We start from the raw sequence: 26,543 nt of genomic DNA on the forward strand, positions 1-26,543 counted from the left end.
GCGTCGGCCCCTCCGCTACCGGTGGGTGAGGAGAGCCGCGATCGCCTCCCCCGCCGCAGCCGGAGCGGGGGACCAGCCTCCCGGCTCCCCGCAGGGGCAGGATGGAGAAGAGCCCAAGCGCTGACGGTACGGCACGGCGCCTTTGCCAGCCCGGCCTGGGGGGCCCTCACCCCGCGTTCCCTGAGGGCCTCGGGGGCACGGAGCTCTCGTGGAGCCCCGGCGGACGCCGCACGAAGTTACATCCACATGAGTTACACCCGCATGAGTTACATCTCCTGAAAGACCCTCACGCTTGAGACTGAGGGGCCTGAGAGCGTGGAAACCCTAAAATCTGGTGATCTTTTGGGTTTCTACTGCATAGGTCCTATGCGCCAGTCATAGTGGATATGGAAATGAAAATAAAACGGTACCATCGGTGTGCTCCAGCCTCCAAGAGGCACACAGCTACACCCAAAATTTGGCTTCGTTAAAATAGTAATGGACTTCCCAGGATGATTATTAAAAGTGACCCATGGTGCCTGATCATAATAGCAAGGAATTGGCCATTCAGCAGATTCATCTGGGGTGTAATGAAAGCTTTCTTGTCTTCCACTAGCAGATTAATAGTTCTACCCTGTCTAAGCCAGTGAACCCCAGGCCACAGCCCCCTCTTAATGGTCTTTTATTGCCTTTTTGCTGCTCCCTTCGAGGCAGAGGGATGGTCAGTGCCTGGAAAGACAACAGGGCCCAGAAGACAGGGTAGTCTCACTCTAAATAATTTAATTACTCCTCCCTTCCCTGGTCCATGGTTGTTATCTACCGTCTGACAGAGATAAGTAAGACTTGAAGTTTTTCAAGACAGTAAAAATCTTAGGGGCAAATAAAAATTATAAGGCTGTAACAGAAGAGGGAAAGGAAAACTATGCACTGTAATACGCATAAATGTGCTAGTAAATGCAACAGTGGAGTCCAATTTTGTTGCCACAAAGTTTACATTTCTGATTTCCATTCTGCTTCCTCTCTCAAAGTTTGTGTGTTTCATCAAGGAGTTGTTTTCCTTCGTTGTCACTGAGACAATCAGGCTACCAAGCAACTGCTGCACTCATCTAGATCTCCAGATATTCATTACACTGTGTTTGGATAAAAATGAATTAAGAAAGGGGTTTTTTATTATTAAAAGTTGGCTTTTTAAGTACACATGAAGAAGATAGTAACAGTATCTTTATTTCTAAACCATAACTTTATTTCTAAACCATAAAGCACCATAGCAAACAAACTCCCATTTGCAGGAGCCTGATCATCTCAGCTCTTTAATTATGTTTGTCTCAACTCTTTGTTTGGCTTTTGTCAAATACAAACTATTCTAAATCTATTACCTGCTAAAGCTACTGACAGTGTTGCAAAGCAGCAAACAAAACCAGTCTGCTGCCTTCTGGGATCTTAACAGCCCTGATAGGCGACTCCTTTGTTTTTAAGCCACTTATACAGCACTGACAGAAGATAAAAACATAGATGACATCTCCAGAATATAATCGAATCCTTACAATATGGAACTGATTGTTCTTACAAAGATAATATGAACCAGAAGGCACTCATTTGATGGTAATAGTGCTTAGTGATTCTACAAAAGTGCTAGTGCCCTGTGTTCTGTAGTGCCGGATTTTCAGGTAGATGAGTATTTGCAACAGTCGTCTCACACGTGAATCAAAAGGTGGATTGAGTGTGAATGAAAAACATGCAGCTGATTTCAGTTGTTGCCAGACTGCATTTTTAGCTCTCCCATGATTGAATCTACTGTAGACAGCATTCACTCCTCAAAAAAAACGGACTCATAAAATGTGAGCTAATTATAAACTTGCCTTTAGGAACGAGAAATATTCGAGAACTGACAAGGCATAGGAAACAAATTATTAGGCATATACTGGAAGTATAGAGAATGACATTTTACTTTAGAACTTTGAAAAATATTTATTTGAAAAAGTGCCCATTTGAAGGTTTCAAAATAGAAGTTCAGCACCTGAATTATGAGAACTTAAAACACTGTAGAGGTTGGTATGAGAGATCCAAGTTAGGACAGCATTATAAGGCTAGACAATGCTTCTGAAATGTTTGCATGTGAGCAGAAGCAAACCTCAGAATAATCATCCAGATAGATATTTTTGTTCATTTTGGTAAGGTTCTTATTTTATAAATGACTTTACCCATTTTACTATGGAAGCAAAATGTAAGTGGACTCCTTTATTTCTTCTCTTGTCACAGATTACATAAATTGTGTGGCTCTTCCCTGATGCTCCATAAATGGCCACTGGTAAGTTATGTTTATACAGGAGTGTGTATTCTCTAAGTGCTAGCAGACAAAAAAACAGCTAAAAACATTTTGTTTCCACTAGGGTTTTATCTGATACTAATTTAATCAAGTTAAGATCTTATCTCCTTCAGCTAATGAGAACAAAATGAGACTGAGTTTTGGTTAAGTCTGTGGGTTTTGCCCTATCTGTTTTTTTGTGTCTGACTAATACTGCCACTAGATGCATCTTAGAAAATGTAATTCAACTCAAGAAGCTTGAAGAACAAACCAATTAAATACCCCTGAACAAACCAAATTGAAATAGCATCAGATTATGGGAAACCAAATCAACACAATATTCATTAAATGGTTTTAGAACATGAAACAAAACCAAGGTAAAAATTGCTATTAAATCTGAGTGAATTTGGAACCTTATACATCAGCACTGTGCTTGTTCACAAGGTTATTCTGGTGAATTTAAGCATATCCTTACAGCATAAGTCCTCCAAGAATGTGCTGCTCATGCACTTAATGGAAGAATGAGCATGCCCTGAGCTCCTTAAGGGTCAGCACTGAAGGGGTGCTGTGTAAATGTAAGCAGTACTCCTTGGACCTTGGAGCTTGTGGTGGAAATATTGCTTCCAGCCATGTGTTTGATGGTTTATGCTGGTTCCTTTTGAAATTCTACCATACAGACTGAGTCCTGAGACTACTCTGATGTTCATTTTGAAATGTACATTCTGTGGACACAGAGTTATTCATAAGGGTCATGAAATTATTCAGGACAGTAAATCTGGGAGTTTAGCCAGATCCCAGCAAATGACAATTTTTATAAGTACTTAAAAGCAGACATTATTTTTTGTTAGTTTTTCAGCCTTAATAATTTCAAGAAACAAACACAATATTAGCCATGTATATCAGAAAACAGAATCAGTTCAAAAATAAATGTAAGTGCACCTGTTTCTTTTCTTTGGTTAAAGCTGAGTGACTTTGTTTACATAAACAAACTCACTGATCCTTTGCCCTTTCTTTTTACCTTCATCTTTCTACCACACAAATTTCTGCAGTAGCTGGTTTAAGCAGGGTAACTGTGACTTACAGATGAAGGTGACTATAAGCACCAAAATGCTATGCAATTAAAGGAAAAGGTTTAAATTTAGGCTTCTATATTTACCTTCCCCTGCTTCTAGCTGCCTGTCTCCTCCTACTCCAGTGGCCTTCAGCATTTGACTGGTGCTGGCACTTGCTCAGCCCCCTCTCTAAGGCAATTCTGCTCACTGAGCTGGCAGAAAACAGTGCTTTTATAAAGGTTGGTTTTTTACTATCAAAATCACAGAAGTACAAACATGGAGTAAGCTAGGAGCAGAGGAGGAGGTGGTAGAAAATATCCCTTTAAGGAACAGAAACTGTGGGATGTCTCTGTCTTGTCCAACTGCAGTTATTTAATACTCTGAAGATTAACATTAGTCAACAAAACTTAACATTAGTCAACAAAACTTAACATTAGTCAACAAAACTTAGCTTCTCTATACTGAATTTTTTTAAAACCGACTGTAAAATAAGCTCTGACATCCCATCTTTTAATTTTATTTGTCCTATCTGGTTCTGTTGCCTTTCAGGTACCCTTTTCACTGCCTTATCTACTCTCACCAAAATTTATTCTTTGCTTACACATATCTTTGTTGCACATTATTGAAAGCTGGTTTTGTTCAGTGCAAAGCAGAAGTGGGAATCGATATCTTCTAAAACATGGACCAGTTTTCAAATGTTAACTTAGCTAGGAGGGCAAAAAAACACCAGCAAAAATAGCTCCATCTTCAGGTAAACTTTAAAGGTCTCTAGGACTTTTTTATCACTATTTTGATTAATGTCACAAACTTTGTATTTTAATTTTACATTTATCTTGCTTATATAATATTCTCCATTAAAAGGGGAAGGTGCAATACGTAAAGTTTTTCCCAGTCAATTTTGGGAGTTTATTTGGAAAAAATAGTCCCTTGTACATATACTTGTTTTAAAACAGATGGTTTGACTTAATGTTTTAGACAACTAAATCATTCAGCTTTGAGACTCTATCTTTTGATTGTACAAATTGTCTTATCTTTGTTGAATTAACTTCATAAGCATCTAGCTATTTATTAATGAGAGTGAATGAATCACAGTCTTTGTTTTCCTGGAAAACAACATGGGAGTTAGAATCATTGTTTCACAAGTCTTATAACACTGCAGGGATTTTTAAAGATAATGCTCTTTGTCCATGTCTAATTTGAAGACTATTAAAAGTGATTATGTATAAAAACAAACTAAGGAGGATTTGTAGATGTAAAAAATAGCATCTTAAGGATAAGTATTTTTTTTCTTTCTTGTTTCAGGTCCCAAATTAGCATGTGGGTACTATGACTGAAGAATATGAAGTCCTTAGTTATAACTGTAACAGAGTTCCACAGCATTTAAATAAATTTCTTCTGGGTGAGACAGTTTTAAAGACATCTGTTGGGTTGGGTTGTTCTTTCATCTTAAGTAACTCTGGCCTTCTAATACAACTGCTCAGACTTTCTTCAAAATAGTAAAGTTCCTCTCTGTTATAAATTCCCCTGTATTATTGTCAGTCCTTTGTTGATATACTTGTGGTATCTGTCTCTCTCTCTCTCTCTCTCTCTCTCTCTCTCTGATTAAAAGCAGGAGTATTCTTAGTTTCTGATCATACTCAGCAGTAGTTACATTGACACTCTGTTTGCAAGCAGCTGGTTACTAGAGGCTGAAGCCAATGTCATCATTTGGTTTGTATTATCATGCTGAGTCCAAACTTTGCCATTGAAATACAGCCAGAGGTTCCTTAGCAGAGCCACTTTGAATGCAGCATATTACAGTGCAACTGCATCAGTGCTGATCCTACTCTTCCATCTTTGCTTTTAGTGCACTCCTGTTACTTTTCTCTTTAATTACTGAATTACCCTGAAATGTTTGTACAATACAAATAAACTTGGACCTTTAATTAAAGTTCTCTGCTATTTTATTTAGGGAACTTATTACAACACAATACTTTACAGTGTAGGAACAGTTGTTGCATGAACAGAAGTAAGGACACCCTTTATTCCCTAAACTTTCAGACTTCTGGGGGATTCTGTAGTTGTATTTGATCCAAATTTAGGTTGCCTTTAAAAGTAAAGTTTTCAAAAAATAATCTCAAAGACCTTTCGTATAGATTCTACACAGTGTGTGCTAATCAAATATGCCAATGCATGTTGATCTCATTCATTATGCCTCTAAGGGGAACAGACTAGTGTACATGTGGTAAGAGTGACAAATAAGGTCTCATTAGCATGCCTTGTAAAAGAAAGAAAACCATGTTGTTTCACAAATATAACATCAGAACACCTTTGAAGTTTTCACTCAAGTTCTTTCCCAGGACTCCATGTTCCATGAGCAAAATTTTCAGAATGTCTCACTATTTAAAAGTACACCTTAACAGCTGAGATGTAAAATATCTTAATGCTAAAATAGTCTTTAAGAGTGGGGATTTATTGCCAGTCCATTTGCCTTTGCAGTAAATAGGATAGCCCTATTAATGGGTTTATTAGTCTTTTGTCTGCCAGCATAGTTGTTCCAATTTCAAATCCATTCTTTGCTATTATTAGAAGGCATCCAGCCCCAAAATAAAAATTATAGTTGACTTTGCTAACTTTTCAGAAATGATTTCTCAGCAGGCTACTTGTGAGTGTTTTGCACTTTGCTCCTTTGTTCCCCACTTGGCTCTTGATTACTTGGTGTGTACAGTGTCCCACAGAGCAAATTGTAGTGGACTAATTAAGAGCTACCAAGGGTTTCTCAAGTTATGCAAGATCCCCAGAACTATGAAAAGCCTTTTCAGATTCCCAGTCACATACTGTGAAGTGCCATAAATCAAACTTTAGAAAACGCTGAAAGCTGTGCTTCAGTGACTTACAGGTATACTTTAGTTCCAGAAGAAAGTATTTACTTTTGTTAAAGTTTACTGCTAGGTTTTTTAGCACTGTTTTTTCTCAGTTGAAATCCCACAGGCTATGAACATTCTGAATACCAGTAACATTGATTTAATGACACATGATCACTTATTGGTGACATTGGTGACATTGTTGTCTCTACTTTTACATGCGTCTGGAAGACTAAGTGAAATGAGAGCAAACACTTGGGCTTTACTGTTAGAGCTTAGGCAGGAGGACAAAGGAAACTAAACCTCATGTGTCACATTACACTCTGGAGGTCAGGGAGTTATTTTTACCTCACTGTCACTAGTATGGGAAAATGTGGAAGACCTCAGCTTATGTGGAAGCTATAGGAGATGGCCGAGTTCTTTGTTAAGATGGGTCATCAGTGTCATCTCATGCAACAAACCTTATGGCTGGAGTCCTGCACCCCGCACATCAGTCACTTGGTCACTTAGGTTGCTCAGAGACACACTACATGAACAACTCTGTATTTGTCCTTACTACAAAGGACAAATTTTATTACTGAAGTGTTGTATCATTAGGGAAATTGTTATTTTGGATTATTCTATGCTGGAATGACATACATTGTAGATAACCATGAGGTTGTGTCATTAAAACAAAACCCAAAGATTTAGATTAGGTGATTGTACTGAAACAATTGGGAGGCAGCTACACTGCGTGCTGTTGGAGTTAAATCCAATGCCTAGCATACGGTAAAATTACAGCTGTGAAATCCTGAAAATTGCCTTTTATTTTGTTTCTTAATAAGGGTTCCTTTGTCCAAGAAGAACATCTGTGATTAAATACTCAGCTGTAAAAACAAACAAGAAAAATCCTGTCTACATGCCCAAGCATATCTTGAAGTCCCAAACGCAGAGTGCACCTTTCCCTCTGCAGCTGTGTCTGTGCAAAGTGACTGGTGCAGCTCATTGGCACTGTTACGAGCAGGAGAGGCCTGGCCACAGGCCAGGTGCTCCTTCTCTTGCTACTGAGGATGGACATAACACTGAACAAGAAATGACAGCTTTCACTAATGGGGTCTAATTTGGGTGAAGAAGCTGACAGTTACCATAAGATTTAAACCAAAATAAATAGTCTCAGACCACCTAAGAATGCAGTGGACTTGGCAGTGTTAGGTTTACAGTTAGACTCAATGATCTTAAAGGTCTTTTCAATCTAAATGCTTCTCTGATTTTAAGAATTAATTAAATTGCTATATTGATATGCTAGTAAATGGAATACAGGAAAACATTCTTACTAAACACATTCAACAGCTGAGGAGTTAAAATGCCATTATATATCTCACAGAAAATTAAATTAATTTGAGTTTTGAAAGACATAATATAAAACAGCATCAAAATCTCTCCTCTCTTGTTCATTTCATAAATTGTTTACATAAGTGAGAGTTTTCTGTAAACAAATAAATCTGCAGGTTTGAATACCAGTACATGATCGATTGCAGTGGAGAGAAAAGGTTTTAGCCAGAGTTGCCAGACTGCATTTGAACCAGCTCTGCAGGAGTCAGAGCAGAAGGGAGGAGAGCAGAGCAATGCCTTGTTTTGCAGAAAGCCTCCCTGAGTTGAACTATTTCTTTGGCTGTACATCTTTTAGTCTCATACAGTGTTTAATAAAACCTGTCTGAGACAGGCAGTCTATCAGAAAAACAACTGAATTTCTGTGTGAGGTCATACCTGTTCAGCACAAGTAACAACCTATTTTTTTCCTGTTACTTTGTTTGCATTTTAACATAGTATGTCATAATGGGTTCTTTTTTACTGTTCCTGTAGCTTCATGTGAAAAGAGGGAAGAAAATACATGAATGTGAAGTAGCTCTCTCACATTTAATGGACTGGACAGAAATCTTGCTGGATAAAGATTGCATTTTAATAAAAATGGAAACATTTTCATTGTATTTGAGAGAAGATGACCAACCATGATCTTCTGAGAAGCAAAAAATGTAGGAGAGCCTTCTTTTCTTTTAAGAATTTATAGCAACACTGTAAAGGGTGGAAATAATCTCCAGGGCTCTTTAATTATCTCTATTCCATTGTCCCAACAGCTGACTTGATAACAGACCCATGCCTTCACAGGTGGGTGTTAGTGGAATAAATAGTGATTGAGTTACAGGGCAGTTATAAATATCCATGTTATTTAGCTCCAAGCAAAAACAGGTTAAATCACTTCAAATGTTTATAGCTTGCATAAATAAACTGAAAGGCTGAGGGAAAAGGCTTAGTAAATCACTGTTGTTTGCATGAATTTTGACAACTAAAGAACTCTCTCTCAGGTAAAAGAATGTTCCATGAATATTGCTCATTTCTCTGGGTATGGGGAAGGAGCCTGTCTTCATGATGGCCTTTAAATCTTTTTTAAGCCCCTGCTTGAAAGCCAGTCCAGAAGGACAAAGCACAAGAACAGACCAGGTACTCTGTTTCCTCACTGCATGTTCAGCGCCTCCACTCCAGACTCTTTTGTGTGCCCTTCATCTCCTGTTTGCTAGACCAAACACACACAGTTTTATCAGCCTGTCCCGAACCTGAGGTTTCCTCACTGCTTATCAAGCTTTCCTCTCTTCTGGCTTGTCCTCAGTCCATGCTCAGAGCTGAGCGCTGTTCTCTGACAGCTACAGCACTGCCTGCAGGGAATGGCAAACAAGGGCTCCTTTGGCACCTGGCACACACAGGTGAGCACATCGTGCTCTCCTTCCACTTCCCTGCTCTTCTGACATAAGCCTATCACAGCACATGGAAGTGGCATAAAAACAACTTTCTTGGGAACATATTTTGCAGCTGTTACCAGGTCAAAATTCTCATACAATTGGGTTTTTTTTAGTATTTTCCAGGTGTATTCCTTAGTAATTTTTCTTATTTTTTCCCCCACCAGGTAATGTTCTAATGAACTGGAAAAAAACCTTTGAGCCCTTTTTGGCCAAAGGACAGCAAATTTAATGTTAGTAGTCATTCTATTACCTAATATGGCACTTTTTTCTTGGTATCTAAAGAAATAAGTAACTGTACAGCACTTTCTAAAGTACAGCCAGGTTACTTCTGAAAGGGTAAAATTCAGGCATGCTTTCTGCTTGTATGAATATTGCTTTTTGTTTGTGGAAGGTTCAAGTACAGCAGTTAGAAATAGGTGTTGAGATACTTTGGCATATTACCACATTTTCAGGGGTAAGTTCTTATTCTAAATTACTGCCATTTAATTCATCCAGATTGAAGGAGTCCAGAAGTTCTTTAACTGATGCATGTCTTCTCTGAAAGAAGAAAGGTCATTCTTAAAGCCCAGAAAAAATGGCAGTTTGAGGCTACAGAATTCTGTAGTATTACTTGACATGTATTCTTGGCAAAGAGAAATAAAGGCAGGAAATAAAATACTGATCACAAATCATATCAGCACAAGAGCTGGAAATAGTATGTCTAAGCTTCTGATCTACCATTTTTGTGGGGTTAGCAAAATTCTTTCAATTAACATGTTCTTGCAGCTGTGCTGAATTTAATGTAACCCAATTAAATCATTAACTATGTTATTTTCAGACCTTGTCAGATAGTTTAATTTATGGTGGATTTACCTTCAAAATCCATGAGTTTTGTTTAACTCAGCTGCATACCATCTGTCAAGTCAACCATGTGCTCAGTTAATGGAATGTAGTTCCAGACGGGCAATGAAGGAATTGCTTTTCTAGGAAAGGAACAAAATCAAACTGTGCTAGGGCCTTTTGAGCACCAGTAAAGTATTTTGCAAAGTGGGGGAGGGTTGGGCACGGCTGTGTGGAGGAAAAGAATGAAAGGGAATATAGTGCAAGGCAAGATTTCCTGAGGCATAAAAGACCCCAGCAATCCTGGAGACAATATGTATTACTGGAGGAGAGCATAGTTAAGAGCTGTATAGCTCTGAAATCAATAAATAGCAATAATGAAATCTAAATTTTCTGTGCGTGTCTTGATGATGTGTGGGTCCTTCCCTAACATACCAGGCCCACAAGTATTTATTTATGCACTTAACCTTCCTTAAAAATCTTCACATGTGATGCTCAAGTGACTAAGCCCGGGCAAGCATGAGAATTTTACAAGGTTATGTAGGATTCAGACTTCAAACAATAAAATGAGAACCCTTGAGGTTTAGTATGTTTTCATTAGTGCTTTAGGCTTTGTGCATTTTAGACCACTTATGTGGTGTAAAATTCTTCTGTATATGTTAGCAGTCCATTAATGCATTTTTTTTAAATTTTGTAGATTAGTATTTTATGAATATGCACTTGTTATCTTCCTCTGATGTTCTCTGGAACTGTTTTTAACAGTCACTGGTAACAACATTTGAGTGGTATTTACAGCTTTATTTGCCTTGCTCTCTACTGGAAGGACTAATTTCTTAAACATTTAATTCCAGTACCTCAGATTAATTTTCCACAAATCAACTTCAAATAAATTCTAGTGCAGACATTCTTACACTGCAGAAACCATCCCATCTCAGATAAAAGCGTGGTATAGTTAGGACAAAGGACAGTCATCCTTTTGCAAATCAGCAAAAGATAGCTGCAACCAATTGCAATCAAGAATAAAATTATATTTCAATACATCAGAAAAATAAACATCTGCCTACTCTACTCAACATTCCTTTAATAAATTGAAATATCTTCATAAAATTTGTATAGCTTGTCATTTTAATGTCTATTAATTCTTTTCTGAGTAACTGCAACAGAGTTTTACTAATCAGTTTATATGATCAGTCCTGAAGTGACTTGGTTTTATTATTCTCCTTGCTGTTTTCTAGAGATACCCAGGTTTCATATTTCCTTCCTGCAATTCCAGTTGTTCTTCACATTCAAGTCTTGTTTCTTCCCATAGATACTAAAGAACAGTTTGATTCTTCTATCTTTACCCCTGCTCAGTGCCATTTATTCTACATTGTTTTGTGATATCAAGATAACTGCAGAAAACAGAGGTGAGGACCATAGAAATCTTAGCTAATGAACAAGCTTGGGCATGAGCAAAATACCATAAGCTTTCAGCAGTTTGATATTTCATACCAGTGATCAACATGAGACATTTTTAACAGGTCACACTACAAGCCTTATGAGAGTATGTATTTTTGGTGAGAAAAAATGCTGCTAGTTACAGGTCTAGGGTGTGTTTTAATTTGGTAGCAAAACTTTTCATATCAACGACAGTTTCATTTCAACCAATGTGTACCATCCCTTCAAAAATGCCACACTGGAAAAGCAGACAGCTTGTTCTCCCACTGTTTTGATGCCAGTTCTTCTATTAACAGTTAAGACTAGGCTTAGGTTTGGCATCAGATTATATTTTCTAGAAGCAGCTGCCTACTTGAGAAGAGCCAAAACTCTTTCTGTGTCAAAACCACAATGACAAAAAGTCAGCATAGCCTGCCAGCCAGCACATCTTTCACAGGAGTATATAGTGTCCAGCAGAACAACTAAATGGAATGGTTTTGAAAGCTGCTATTAGGTTTCAACAGTATTGCTAATTTCTGTTTTAAAGGTCTGTAACTATTTCCCACAGGTGAACGTTCATCTGTTTTACTGAGTATCTTATGCCTTCTAAAGAGGCAAAACACCATGGCAGCAGTTCCTTTCCTCACAAGCAAGACATCCTCTTTAGCAGAGACTGTTGAAATTTCCCATTTAAAGTGAAAAAAAATTCAACTGTGAAATAGATATTTAGCTCCTTAATAAGCAAAAATTTATCAACATATTCTGATAGACATTGCTTTTAATTGTAACAATATTTTAATTCAAGGCAGTCTCAAAGGTCAGTGAAGTTATGTTAAAAAAAAGTTTATGGTTCCAGCAGCATCATAGCTGGATATTTTGATGTAACACATTTCTTATTTCTTAACTGTGCCTAGACAACACATCATTACTGCATTTGCAATCAGCCAAATGACTGAATTCAATGAGAATTTTGAAACTGCAGAGAGAACAAAAGCAACACAGGGAAACAAATAACATGGTTTTGCATTTGAAATACCTGTAGATGGTATAACAAGTTCTCATGTTAATCTGGTGCCATGAAGCTTGAAGAAACCTCACTGGGCCTTTAAAAATCCAGCACCTTATATCATTATTTTCATTATGAAGAAAGTAATCTTATTATTTCTCTTTCAAATTATGCTGGTTTTTGCTGGGATAGAGTTAATTTTCTCCATAGGAGCTAGTATGGAGCTGTATTTTGAATTTGTAGTGAAAACAGCATTGACAATTCAGGGATGTTTGGTTATTGCTGGGCAGAGCTCACACAGAGCCAAGGCCTTTCTGCCTCACCACACCAAGGAGGAGGCTGGGGGTGCACAAGGAGCTGGGGGAGGACAAGCTGGGACAACTGACCACAGCTGGCCAAAGGGATACTCCAGACCGTGTGGCATCAAGCTCAGCTAGAGAAGGAGGAAGGGGAGGACGTTTGGAGTGATGGCATTTGTCTTCTTAAGTAAACATTACATGGGATGGAGCCCTGCTTTCCTGGACATGGCTGGACACCTGCCTGCCCTTGGCAAGTGGTGAATTAATTCCACATTTTCCTTTGTTTGTGTGCAGCTTTTGCTTTACCTGTTAAATTGTCTGGCTCTCAACCAACACGTTTTCTCACTTTACTGTTGTGGAGCATAGTTGTCTGCTGGGACAAATGTTCTTTTCAGCATCCAATGTGAGGCTTGAAGGGTTCAAGGTAACAACAGATTTTACTGGAATGTGCAGGATCACATTTGTAGCTGCTGTTGCTGTTGATCTGTTGACAGACTCCTGTGCTTGCCATGGGAGTTGTTTGCCTTCTGTACACAATTGTCTGGTGCTTGTTAGTGGCTGGGTTGTTTTCACTGCCTGTTGTACCTCTTATCTTCCTCCACTGTGTCTGGGAACATTCTGATAACAGCAATGTTTCTGCGCTGCTGTACTGGACAGGCTGAAACTCCATGTGAACTCAAGTCAAAGGGTCCATGACCCTTTGGATGAGGATGAGTTCAAGCAGCAGCAGGAATTTGTGACCGTGGGTGAGTCCAGTTCAGAGCAAGAAAAGCTCCCAGTATTCCCAGGCTGTCTCCCATTAGAGTACAACCATGACAACAGTTCAGCAGAACCACCACTTCAAAATTATCAGCTTGGCACCTCTTCTGCCTGGTTTAGTTTTACATTTGAGCTGCAGACATATTTAGAGAGATACAGGGATGTAAAGTATTGATGTTTTTCCATTTAATGAGTACTCCAAGTTCCACATCTCCAAAGTACTGATGTATTTTCATATGACCATTTGTGAGGAAAATTAAGTAATTTATATGCATAATATAAAACTTCCAAGTCTTACTTAAGGCCCTACTGAAGAAATAGTTCTTGATTCTCTGAAGCCTTTCACTGTAACAGCTTGCACAGACATGAGTGCAGTGAAAGGCAGTAATTTTTTTCTCCTCATTCAGTATTCTGTTGTTCATTATCCTTATTTGGAAGTACTTATAAATAGCCATTCTTCCATACTGTGACCTCCAAAAAGTCATGATTCATTTTCCTCCCTCTAAAAAAAAAAAAAAAAAAAAAATCAAGGAAATAAGGTGTCATCTCACTTGAACTCTGTTTGCTCTGGCACATATTGCACTTTTCCCATCTCTGACGTCCAAATCAGGATTTGTTATACCAGTCTTGGCAACTTCTGTTGGCAGCAGTTGTCTTGACCTTTTAATCCAGTTAGCTTTTCTCACTACAGTACTCAAATCATGGGCTGTAGGAAGAATTGCCTTTGGTCAATGGGTTGTGAGACACCAACACGAATCTTCACCATCACAAATTGCTAGAGCTCAGATGCGTAAACAGACTTTGAAAAAAATCAGTAACAACAGCCTGTTTACCTTGGAAGGACAGTCTGGGCATGAATGACTTGTCCCAGAGGACTACATCTGTTCACTGAAAGTGCAGTCACTACAGCTTGTGCTGCCCTCTCCCCGAGGCAAAGGCAAGTGTCCAGCAGTGCCCGAGCGCGGCCGGTCAGCGTGGGGCAGGAGGTGATGCTTTCATAATCCATTCGGGATAGCGTCTGCTGCGAGCGGAGCACGTCCAGGATGTGGTTGAGGCGTCCCTCTGTCATGCACTTCAGTATGCTCTGTCTCTGGCAGGCAAGGATTTGACAGCAGTTTCCTTTGCTGCAAGGACCTTGAGTGAAAAGGAAAACAAAATGAGATAATCCGAGTGCTTTTTTCATCCAGAAATTGTTAGCAAGTGATAGCGTCAACACCAGAAATATAAACTCAGTAGAGGAAGGAAGGAGGAGGAGTTAGTTTGTTTACATTCTATGTTTGAAACTAGTCCAAAAGTATTTTCATCTCATGTTTGAAACTCACAAAGACCAGATTACAGCAAATAGGTGTTTCTAAACCTCTGGGTGCTCAGGTTGTGTGAGGGGAGGAGATTTTCAGGCCTTGCCTTATTCATCTATCATCTGTATTTGATTTTTTGCAAAGCACCTTGGCTGGACACAGATGAGAAAACTTTCTCCTATAAAGGTGGAAGGACAGCTAACAGGTACTTCAGGGTAGCAAGAGAGTTTGAAATGTGTAGCATGAAACTAGGAAAATGAATGTAGGTCAAACCCAAAGTAATACCAAAAGTAATACTTTTGATAAAATGGTTGAGAGTTTTGGGTTCTGCCTCTTTTCATGAGGTGATTAGAACACCCAGTGCTGACATTAGGGTTTTTAGTGTACAGTGAATAGCATACACCAAGAGAAAATTAATAACCAAAAGTCGTGTTGCTTTGGAGAGCATGCTTCTGTCATTCTGATTTCTGAGTGTTGCCAGGAGAGTTCTGGGATGAACTCTTCCTTCATGGTCTAGTCTGTTGATTTATCCAGAAATTATGTCATCACTCAAGTAAATTGCCATGGAGATGGACAGCCAGCTAGGCTGAGAATTGTTATAGGCCAGTTTGCAAAAAGTTAGCATATAAACCTCACAAAGCTTCACCCACAGCCAAAGAGTCTTCACAAATCAAAAGCTGACCCTTTCTGCCTCTGTTCTGCATTTGAGGGGATGAAGGGTCCCCTGTCACTTGTTTCTGTAGTCAATAGCTACTTTTGCAGAGGTAGGCAATACACAGCTTATGATTGCAAAAGAATATTCCAGACCTAAACAAGTAATGTATTTCACATTCAACGTGTGCTATGTTTTTTGTATTTTATTAGGGCTTTTTCAGAACTGTTCTCAGCCTCACTGTGGCCCTGAAAGAAAAGAACAAGCCAATGTTCTCAGTGGTCAGTGCCTGAACTTCTGAGAACAGAGGAGCAGCTGTACACAAATAGAGAGACATTTGTATCGAGTTAGAATCAGTTATGACTCTGAATACCTGAAAATGTGCACAACATTTAGAAATATCTGTTTCCTCCAAGTTTTAAACAATTGAATCACTAAGATCTGGCCAAGGTGAGTACTGCCAGCTCAAAGTGGCAATGGTGCCTTACCTGTCACTGCTTGTCCAAGGTGCATTGGTTGGGGTCTGTGCTGAAGAGCCAGTGCTGGGGAGTTATGCTGACTGCTTTCTTTGCCTGCAGTTGAAACAGATGAAGGATTTGTGCAAAAGGAGCTTGATTTTCTTCTCTCAGAGCCTGGGTGATCTAGAAGAAGTTCAAGATGAGCAAGATTAGACCTTTGAATTGAACAAGAAAACATTACACATATGTCAGCCACTACAGCACACAGGAACTGAAGACTGACTTGAGATTGCTTTGGCTCCTGTTAATACATCATTATTCCTAGGAAAACTTTGGCATATATTACTACACACATCTGGCTTTTCCAAGCTGTCTGTAGGGATTTGTTATTGTTTTGAGTTATGAAACATTTTATTCTGTCCATAAGTCTGATGGCTATTGATCAGAACTGAAGTGCTTGGAAATGCAGATGTTGCTACAGGTGAATCGACTTCTGATGTCTCAGTTTTTGTACCTGAGGTCATGAGAAATACAGGCTATCTCTTCGTGACACAAATTTAAACACTTAGGACAAATCCTCATTGGAAAGGTAAAGAAAGTTATCTATATAAGAACAGGAATTATCAGGAATTAATCATATGTTCCTGGCAACATTGCCTTTTTAAAACATATCTCAATTTCTTAGCAGATTACAAAAAAAAGCAGTTATTCCTGGTGGCACAAGGGACTTATTATCTCAAAAGCAACAGATAATATTTGATGTGTGAGAGAAAGGCAGTTCTACATTTACAGCTCAGTATTCAAAAAAAAAAAAAAAAAGGTAGGGTTTTTTTTGTTTTTTTTTCTTGAATTATACATCTAAGTGGAAAGCTTTGTGGTATCTTTGGTTTCCTGCAGTGAACTCATGGTTCAGATGATACCAATAGAGAGCACAGCTTTACTCTGAGAAGTGACAATTTTACATAAAAAAGTACATTTCTATATGGAACAACTAGTAATATTTGTCCTTTTCTTGTAACAGCTGGAGCTGAATATAATTCAAGATGGTGACCTTTGGTTGCTGCATTCTGTGGGGTAGTACTTGACACACCCATCTCAATATGATCTCTTCCTGGTGTATTTGCACTGCTATCAAGTAGAGCAGTTGACAAGCTTGGCACTACAGGAGGAATTTTCTTGCTGATTAAGCAGTTGTCTTTTTGTGGACAGATGATCTGAAAGAGATCAAAATAGGAAGAGTTATCTTCTTGGAAACTTTTGTTCCAAAACCTTTCCTAAACAGGAGAGGTTCAAAACAAACCCTAAGAGGAGTAGGTTGTTTTTGCAAGAGCAACGTCAGAGTGAGCTGCTTGGAGAAAGGTAAAACAGTGGGGTTTGTTGGATGGAGTTATCCTGGCTAGGAACATTTTGCCCAAGTGTTTGCATTACAGAGTGTAAGGGCTGTCAGGAGGAATAAGCAGCTGATGAAGTACTCTGGAGACTCCTGTGCCACGAACTCACCTCTGAATTGCACGTGCCTCTCTGCAGTGTGTAGGTCTCTGAGCCTTTGCATGCATTAAGCGCTCTCTCCTGGAAGAAGAAAGCCACAGTAACTGCAGTAAGTGTAGCTGTGGTTTGTGCCACTCCCAGCTGCTAGGAGCAACAATTTATAGTGATATAACTTCTACTGGCAACATGTATTATACTGTAAGGTACACTCAGTGAAGAGCAATAGAGTGAACGGGCACAGAATCTGGCAAAATTCTACCCTGTTACTCTTTCCAGTGTTTCACATTTATTTTAAAACCCAGTGTTGACTCATGCAGGGGAAGGTGAAAATAAGCTTGTATTGAGAGAGATTGGGCTAGCTAGAACATGTTTGCCTTTAAGTAGCCAAACAGCATGGCCATCCTGTGTTCAGTGTGCCAAACTGTCTGCAGTAAGGATGTGTCAACACTTGGAACTTTTTTCCAATTTGTACATCCACAGCAGATTTGTCAAACTATTATTTTAGATTTTATACCTCAACAGTCATGAATCAATTTCCCAGAAACTTCAGTTTCATTTTCACAGTAATTTTTGACTTATCCGTGTTTGAACAATAAATAATGTTCACTAATAAAATAAACCTTCACAATCTAACAAATTAAAAAATAAAACGTTGCTCAAGGGAGATTGAAACATTAAATTATGGAATATTTGGCAGTACTATCTTAAATAAACTTCAACAGTAGTAAAAATTACTTTGACTCTACCTATGCCACCTATTAAAACATTGATCAAGGCTGTTCTATGAGCCCAGAGTGTGATTGCAATATACAGAAATAGTCCCACATGCATCAACATGCACAATACACACTAATGAAACCAACAACACAGCATGGGTTGTGTAACTCCAGCTAGAGTCAGAGTCCCTGTCCAAGGGCCAAAACATGTGTCAGTGTTTTCCCTCAGTGCCTACCTTAACCAGCGAGGATGCAGCTCTGTTTGTGGCAGTCACATTTGTGCCAGAGTTCCCATGGCAGTGTGAGCAGATATGTGCTCCATATCTGCTCCATCCCCTTGTCACTGGCTGCTCCCCATCCCCTCCTGTGGTATTAGAGAGCCCTGAGACCCTGGGATGAGCAGTGTCTTGGCCTGAGAGCCTGGCAATTTAGAAGCAGTGAAGGGTACAGGGCAGTGCTGTTACTGGTTTCGCTACCACAGGTACCAATGCTGCTCAGGTTTTGAACTAAATGTTTTCTACCCAGTAATGGAAAACAATTGTCCTTGGTTCTAGTTCTAATCTGCAGTACTTGAGCTGATTTTTGTTCTCACTCACATGGGTTTGCCAGTCTGACTCCAGGTGGTGACTAGAAAGAAGTTGTATTTTTAAAATAGCAGGTAGCAATTGACTAATATTCTAGAGAACCTCACAATATATATTCTACAATTTCTGAATGAACCTGAAGTGCCAAAGGGCACTCTCCATCTCTCTGGTATGACCAGTAAAACAATCAAGATGAAACCTTCACTGTTGGGTCAGAAAGATTGCAATTGAATGAATCAAATAAGGTTGTAGGAGAACAAGACATTTTGCACTGACCTTTGCATCCATCACATTGTAGATTGCTGCAGAAATTACTTCCTTGTTTATACTACTCAAAACTCCATTTAGAAGATGTACACATTCTGCAGGGGTAATAAAGCATTTTAAATACTACATTGTGTATGAAAGCATGTATACATTTAGGCATCATCATATTGCCACTAACTTTATTATTATATTAAGAAAAAAGATGAAATAGAGGAAATAAGTTTAATACAACTTCCACCTCATACTTTACTTTATAGTAAACAACATTTTGGAGACAAGTCAATTTCTGGTAGGAAGCTTCATTTGGAGGAAACCTTAAAGGTAGTCCGATGATCTAAAGACTATTTCCACTTCAGTTGTTCAGAGTGTTAGAGCAATGTTGCTATAAAGAACATCTGCCTCCATTACAGATCTTGCACAGAAAGAAATCCTGAATGTTACCTGCAGTAAGTGGTCTATAATCTGGTTCTTGATGCCAGCACAGAGCAATGAGGTGCAACAGTCTATTCCTCTCAGGCAAATTGCTTGGTATGATCTTTTCTGAAATGCCTGGCCGCACACTGCTGCAGATTGCTCTCAAAGCATCAAGCAGGGCTGTTTGACCTACAATTTAAAAGAAAATATCACCGCCAAAAAATATTAAAGACCTCTTAAAATGACATCCAATGTAAGTCATATTGTGTATTTTAAAACAAAGACTGCTTTTTTTAAAGGAAAAATATATTAATGCTCTTGTAAGTAGATATGCTAGCCTTTAACAGTAGCTAGAGCTGCTTATTGCAACAGGAGCTTTCAGGATAAAGAACTCTGTCCAATACTGAGTCACAAATGGTTATATAAACTATATGCACAAATTCCTCAGGAATACATTTTAAGCAGAGTTTTATATAAAGCCTTATATTTGCAGTATGAGAATAGAACAAAAGAATTGTAAAAAAAAAAAAAAATCTACTTTGAGGAGCCTCAAGATGGCAGCCATAAGCTGTATGGGCATTTAGATATTATTCCATGCAGTATTTTTTGAAGGTCCTCAAGTCGGTAAAATACAGGAGTCCTTCAATCAGTTTTGCCATGCAGAATGAAGCCCATAGCAAAGAGGCCCTTACTGATCTCCACTTCCATGAAACAGGGATTGTTCCTAGGCAGTGACAATTATTATATAATGCTTTGCAAACTAAGTTCTCTAACACTGCTCACACTTTCATCTAAGAAAGCAAGATTCACTGCTTCCTTGATATAATTAATCATGAACTGGCATTTCTGGATTGGTATTTGAAACTCACAGCAACTGTAAATATGAGTATTCTGCTCATTCAATTAGCTACTTGTCACTGATTTTAACATTGCAGCTGACAAATATAAAGTGATATTCCTTCTCACTGATGGTCCATGGAAAACCCAACTCAGTGGCAGTGTTTCAGCAAGCACAGATTGATGATACTACTGGGGAAAGAAGCTCTGCCTTTTCCCTTCAGAAAGAGCAGCTTCTTAGGAAACATCTAGGATTTGGTGAGGAATTGTAGTATTTACATCCTCTAATGTGGAGCTTTGTGCTGTAACAGTAAGAGAGGGCAAAGGGACATCTGAAAAGATTGTTTGTATCATAATTTCACTACAATCAGGGAATTTGTGAACAAGATGTTGACAGCACAAAGTCTGACATGAAAAATAAATACCTTCAAAAGGTTTCCGTCTGCTGAGGCTCTCCCAACACAGGATTCCAAAACTGAAAAAAACCCAAAAAACAACAAAATAGTGAAACAGCATCGTTAGTTTGCAACCTGTATCTATGTTCTCAGTTTCAAAAGCAAGTTTATTGCTTTAAGAGAAAGGAGTTTTTCAAGACAAAGTCTGTCCAAGTCTTTTCTAATTCGATGAGACCTTTTTTCAGTTTTCAATTGAGTTGCTCTTATAAAATCATCAAGTTGAGGGGGTTTTATGGTTTAAATATAGGTTCAGTTGGAATTACATTTCAGGTTACTGCCTTATCTCTTTGATTTGTGAATTTTGGAAGCTTCTGTTCTCCTTTCTCTATCATTATTGTTTTGTTTTCAGGTATTTTCAATATCAACTGGTCTTTTCAGCAGGTACCAAAAAGCACATCAGTTATTGTACAAAAGCTTGGTTCTGATGCACTGTGTTTCTATTTTCTTCAGCATATTTTGATGGGGCTCCAAATACCTTTTTCCTTTTCCAACATCCTAGGAGGAATTGCAGTGGGATCATAGATCTATACATACAACCCACAACTCAGATGCTATAAAAAAGATCAGTAATCAGAGGCACAAAAGGGGAGGCTGCTGGATGAGAAAAACCAGTCTACAGATAAGTCAGAAGCAAAGCAATCAAAAGGGGAAGAGGCAGTTCTAGGATAAACCTATCTGCTTTTTTATATATCTTGCTGGAGTGATTACAGCTTACAGTGGTTAAAAGACCCTCCTCTTCTGCCTTACTGTCACATAAGAATCTGGAAAGTATTAATGTAATGTGGACATACATGTAACTTAAATGCACTTTGTATTTCATGTATGACACAATTTTTTGCTTTGTTGCATCACTTTAGATGCACACGTATCTCATGCATCTGAGTCACATCTCAGCATATTACTATATAATGTATTATATAATAAAGGTATACAAGAAATCATATATGAATGCAATTTTGGAAAATTATTAATGCTACCTGAAAGCAAGGCTTCACTCTTCCTGTGCAAAACTTGTGTTTGTGAACAACATGAGGTTAATAATTTATAGGTGTCCTCAAGTGTATGCATTATTTGACTCATCTTAGAGCCTGCCTCTATGACAATAAAGGAGGTTTTTAAATTTATAGGTTTCACAAAAGCTCAGAAATCAGAAAAGTGGTCTCCTTAGAAGTTATCTAAAATATTAGTCCACAGCTCTGAGTGCTGGCCATGACAGTGTGTGTCCATCCAGACCAGTGGCACCTTGAGGTCCTCTCATTTATTGAGGCAGACACAATGAATGTAACATTCCCAAAAGGGACATGTGGCAGAGAGAAATCTCCCTCCTTGGTAAAAATCACTTTGTTAAAAAGTACAGATGCTTCAGTATCTCAGCAACCTATCCCAGCAGAGATTCCACAGGATCTTAATGGGACACTGCTGAGGGAAAGGTCTTATTTTTATCTGGCCTGATCTAGGCATAAACAATTCTTTCTGAAACTAAAGCCAACAACAGTTCACACTTATAAACTATGTGAAGCAGTTATGAGGATTCTAAATATAGCTGAAAGTTTTGGCAGCTGTTACACTTTTAAAACATTTAGGTCCATTATATAAACATTTATATGACTGACTTTGAGAACAGTTCTTAATCTTGGTATCAGATTCACCAAATATGGGAATTTAAAATCTAATTCACTGCTGTAGTTGGCCTCATGCCATACTATCCTACTGCATTATGTATGTCTGGCATTTTTACTGTCATGTCTTTGAAGATAAGTGTTTTGGCAGCATTGTAGAGTGCAGCATGGACTAGGTATGATGTGCCCTTAGAAACTCCATTCACCTGTAAATATCACCTTTCTGGGAAGGGAGGCCTCCTTCAAGTATTTCAGGAGGAAGATACACTAAATCCTGGAAGTTTCTCTGCTGGCAATTCTGCAGGTCTGACCTCAGTTGCTGTTTCCTCCACTTGGTTAGGCCATAATCTGATATCTATGGAAATGCAAGCAAAAGTAATTTTAGTAACAATAAAACAAGTCTTGGTATCAAATGTTGACTATTAAAATCAATATATGCAACAATAGGACAATCACTGGATTCTATGTTAATAGACTAAAAGTAGAAGCTCCTACCTTGGCTCTGTACTGCACATCCAAAAGCACATTGGAAGGTTTCAGGCTGCAGTGGCAGAGAGCAGCTTCGAGGCTGTGAAGATGATGCAGCCCTTCAGCCACATCCGACAGGATCCTTATGAGTAAGGGAAAGGGAAGTTCTGGGTACAGCTGATGCTAAGTAACACAAAATACAGGTTTTGGTACAGTGAAATTGTTGCTATTGCCATTTTCATTTGACAACAATCAGAACCACAATACAGAAGCACAATGCAGAAGCTGAAGAACAGATTGGAAACTGTTATGGAACAGATATGGACTACTGTCCATAATTTACATGCTGCTTGTTCTTTGATCTTGTAATTAATTTTATCACCTCAAATATGATATCTTTTATCTACCTCATGGATGAGGGAGTGGAGGGATCCATTGTTCATCCATTCAGTCACTATCCCCACAAGTCCATTGCACTGGTAAATCCCAAGGAAAGGCAGGAGATGTTCAGACTCATAGTGTCTGACACTTGCTATGTCCTGAAGTAGCAACTTCCACTCCCTGTAAGAAAAAAAAAAAGTCAGAGGCAGGTTAGACTGAAGGGAACTTCAGCAGGAGATGAGAGTGTAGGATGTGGAAATGAGAGAGAACCCTATGGTTGAGCACAAGCTAGTATTATTTTACCAATAAATCCAATATCATGTAATCTTCCAAACAATTGTAAGAACATGAAGCAGCCATGTAGTGTATTTTTTCTAATATAGAATGAAAGACCTCTGGGTGCTTTAATATAAACATAAGAGCATAGTTTGAAGCAGGATTGCAGTGTGAAGGTAGGAAAAAGCTGGAGTATATGAAATGCTGGATTAAGAATAAAACAAAGATTTACCTTTATTGTTCCAAATAACTTGTATTCTTTTCCTATTAGTGACATCCACATTTGCAAGGAAATGATGTGTTCCATGCTCTCCATGCACATTTCACTGCTGGGTAACCCTGGCCATTACCTTCCCTCCTCCCATTTCCCTGCTCTCATCTTTGCATGCTGATTTAGATTAAATTCAACTGAGGTTTCTTCAAGGACCTCTAGAAAAATAACACCTTAGCATACTGGTATTACTGATCCAGGTTTGTAGACATTATTATAGTAGATAAATTATTGACTTCAGGATTAAGCTCTACTTTATAAAAAATTGTAAAAAACCATAGAGCTTGTTTGTCAGTAAAATTGCCTCCACATTGCCTCTTGGCTGGTCAGATTTCTCCATTTCAGGAATGGAGATGTGCTTAGGGATCAGGTGCTCCTGGATGTGCCAGGATTTGTTCTGGTGCCAGCACTGCAGGTCTGTGCTGACCACCTGCATGGTGGGTTGGGCAGATAAGACCCATACCTGTCTGTAGTGTCCTGGCTGGTCAGCAGCTTCACAGAGATAGGAGTGTTCCAGGAAATATGAAAGGCTTTGAGTGCAAAGCCTGAGCCTGTCCTGATCAAGGTAAAGCTTTCCAAATCTTCCTGGGCTACCACAGGTAATGGATTGGTCATTTCTTGATGGCTGGCTTGGGGAAAAATATGGCAGAAAAGAAAAAAGTTTTAAGAGGTTTTTTTGTCACAATTACCAAAGCAAGTGAAGTTGCACCACCCCTTCCTTCCCTAATAACAAATCCAACAGCCTTCCTTTCACCACTCTGTGTCAGGCTTTCCTTACAAAGAGAAGAAAAATGTACTAATTGCAAAGGAGTGTCTGGACCATAATTTGCCATCTGAAGCTGCAAGGTGCTAATTAATTGCTCATCATTATTTCCATCTGATGCCTTTAAAGTAGTAGACCAGTATTTATAATATGAAATGTGATTTTAACGTGATACTGAATTATATAGACAACAAACTAGCATCTTACAGTTGCATATCAGGCAAATAATTTCTCCACTTCTCATAAAAAGGCAATTATTCAATAATTGATGTCAGCATGTTCTGCATCATTCTTGCATATCATCTTTAATACATCATAAGTAAATACAAAAGCAAAGAAAGAGGAAAATTTCCTGCTGTTGTGACCTGTCAGAATTCTGCTAAATGGAGTTGTTTCTTTGTAGCTGCCAGTAATTTGGGCAGTGCAGAGTCTGTGCAGGATCTCTCCAGGGCCAGCTGCACTTCTCAGACCCTTTGCATGGCAACGCACACGGATTAAAGACAACTTCTGCAAAGCATCACTGTGTTGCTGCATGAGTAACACTTCTAATTACATCTGTGAAGCTCCATTAGACTGGAGATAGCCAAAAAGTGAGTGGTAGAGGAGGAAAACAAGCAATCTAAGATAACAGATGGCATAAACCAGCTGGCACTGGTAAGGATTACTGCAGACCAGTGGTCAGTGAGTCAGAACTCCTCAGGCTGGAATACTCCCTTTGGGGTCAGTAGACCAGGGCTAGAAAAGGAAGCAATGAGGGCACTGAAGCAACTGTGAAGGATTGTTGAGTGAGAATTGTGTCCTTTGAGTAAAATAGAAACAAAAGCCTGAAGATAAGTTTGCCTGTGATCTTGCTTCTAGTTAATGAACATTTTATTGTTGGTTAATCTCAGTCCTGTCCTGCAGGCACATTCACAATATAAGCTCAGTTTTGCCTCTAACAACAATCAAAATGCAAAAAGCAGCAGCCAATTTACCAGTTGAGCTTTAACCATATTTGATTCTGGGAAGAAAGCACAGTTGAACTTTTTGCTTTTTTGTTAGATTATTGTAGTTTGAAAGCAATAACTGCCTTGGGTGCTTCTCTGAAGTTTCCTTAAGAGATGAGGCTGACAGGTTAACAATTTCATAAAATTTGAAAAGGTTCCTCTGAAGGAAGATAATTTTCTAAATAAGCTATTTATTCCTTAAAGTTGCAAAGACAGACCTCACAAATCTACCAATCCTGAATGCAAAGGAGGTAATCAAAATGCTGGCAGAAGCAAAATTATGTCTCATTTTTATTCTATACAGCAATAAATAATAATTTAAATAACCAAAAAACTTTACTCAACTCCAACCATAGTGCAAGGAAGACCAAATAATGGTTTTACCACCTAAGCCACCTTAAAGTATTTATTTTTATCTAAAATTGAATCAAGTAATAATATAAGCATTTTTTAAACTCTTGCTAACTGGCTACTTAGACAAAAATTAAAGCTAATCATCAGCTCCTATTTTGGATTTCCAAAATCTAATAAAACGGGAGATTTTTAAAATCAAAACAGAAACCACATCAATCTTTATTGTTACAAATCATGTCATGACATGCTAAGGACCATTCTCCCTGTGTCTGAGTTTCTACATCTTTATATTGCAAGGTACGAAGACATTCTTTCAATAATTCTGCTCTTTTGAATGCTTCTTCTCCCGTATCTATTAAAAATCTCATTATCAACCCCCAAAATCAATATTCCAGAGATGACCTATGCAAGGAAACAGTTTACATTATTTCTTAGTAAGACACTGAAAGTCTTGGATAACTTTGCCACCCTTGCCCAGCTGTGCAGGCAGAGGCACGAAGAAGGCTGCTATAAAGCCATTTATTTCAAGTTTCTAATTATAAGGTAATTTTTAAAAATTAATTCATAGCAAAGACATTTCCTTACTATGAGACAAAATACAGATGTGTCAGGGAAAGAAACTAGAAATAAAAATCAGCTTACCTCTGGAAACAGAAACATAAAACGATGGGATGATGGAGTGAAACTGCTGCGCTACCCAGCGTGAGTTGGCTTTGAACCGCATTCAAACGCAGCTCGAGATTTCCTGCCGGTGAGTCAGCTGGGCTGTTGATCTCTACTTTATTGGCTGCATGCAAACATTTAACATTTCCTGGTTGGATACACAAACTGTAACTCTTTAGTGACTTAGATAAGAGCGATTACAGAAACAGAGGTTGGACAGCTGCTTCTTCCACACCAAGGAATACCAAGAGGGAAAGGTATATAATGTAAAATACCACATTGGATACAGCCCAGGTACAGAATTATGTGGAGCTGTGCTCAAACTGCACAGCTGATACTGA

General features: G+C 38.6%; 1 protein-coding gene and 1 long non-coding RNA gene across 2 annotated transcripts; one reads left to right on the forward strand and one right to left on the reverse strand.

Moving 5' to 3' along the window:
• The first annotated feature begins 38 nt into the window (after positions 1-38).
• LOC128812575 (uncharacterized) lies at positions 39-4,755 on the forward strand. The gene is made up of 3 exons (XR_008438773.1): positions 39-126; positions 2,239-2,287; positions 4,639-4,755. It is a non-coding gene; the product is annotated as an uncharacterized LOC128812575 (long non-coding RNA).
• A 9,254-nt stretch (positions 4,756-14,009) lies between these two features.
• On the reverse strand, positions 14,010-26,250 carry LOC128812573 (receptor-interacting serine/threonine-protein kinase 2-like). Its single transcript, XM_053987029.1, has 12 exons — positions 26,182-26,250; positions 23,900-24,065; positions 22,916-23,069; positions 22,536-22,691; positions 22,247-22,395; positions 20,392-20,441; positions 19,157-19,318; positions 18,725-18,810; positions 17,161-17,229; positions 16,712-16,874; positions 15,691-15,843; positions 14,010-14,386 (listed from the first exon to the last, which is right to left on the reverse strand). Exons 2-12 carry the CDS (start codon positions 24,049-24,051, stop codon positions 14,082-14,084), a joined length of 1,599 nt encoding a protein of 532 aa, XP_053843004.1. The 5' UTR covers positions 24,052-24,065; positions 26,182-26,250; the 3' UTR covers positions 14,010-14,081.
• Between the last annotated feature and the right edge of the window lie 293 nt (positions 26,251-26,543).

Source organism: Vidua macroura, chromosome 11, assembly GCF_024509145.1.
Source record: "Vidua macroura isolate BioBank_ID:100142 chromosome 11, ASM2450914v1, whole genome shotgun sequence".
Lineage (NCBI taxonomy): Eukaryota > Metazoa > Chordata > Aves > Passeriformes > Viduidae > Vidua > Vidua macroura.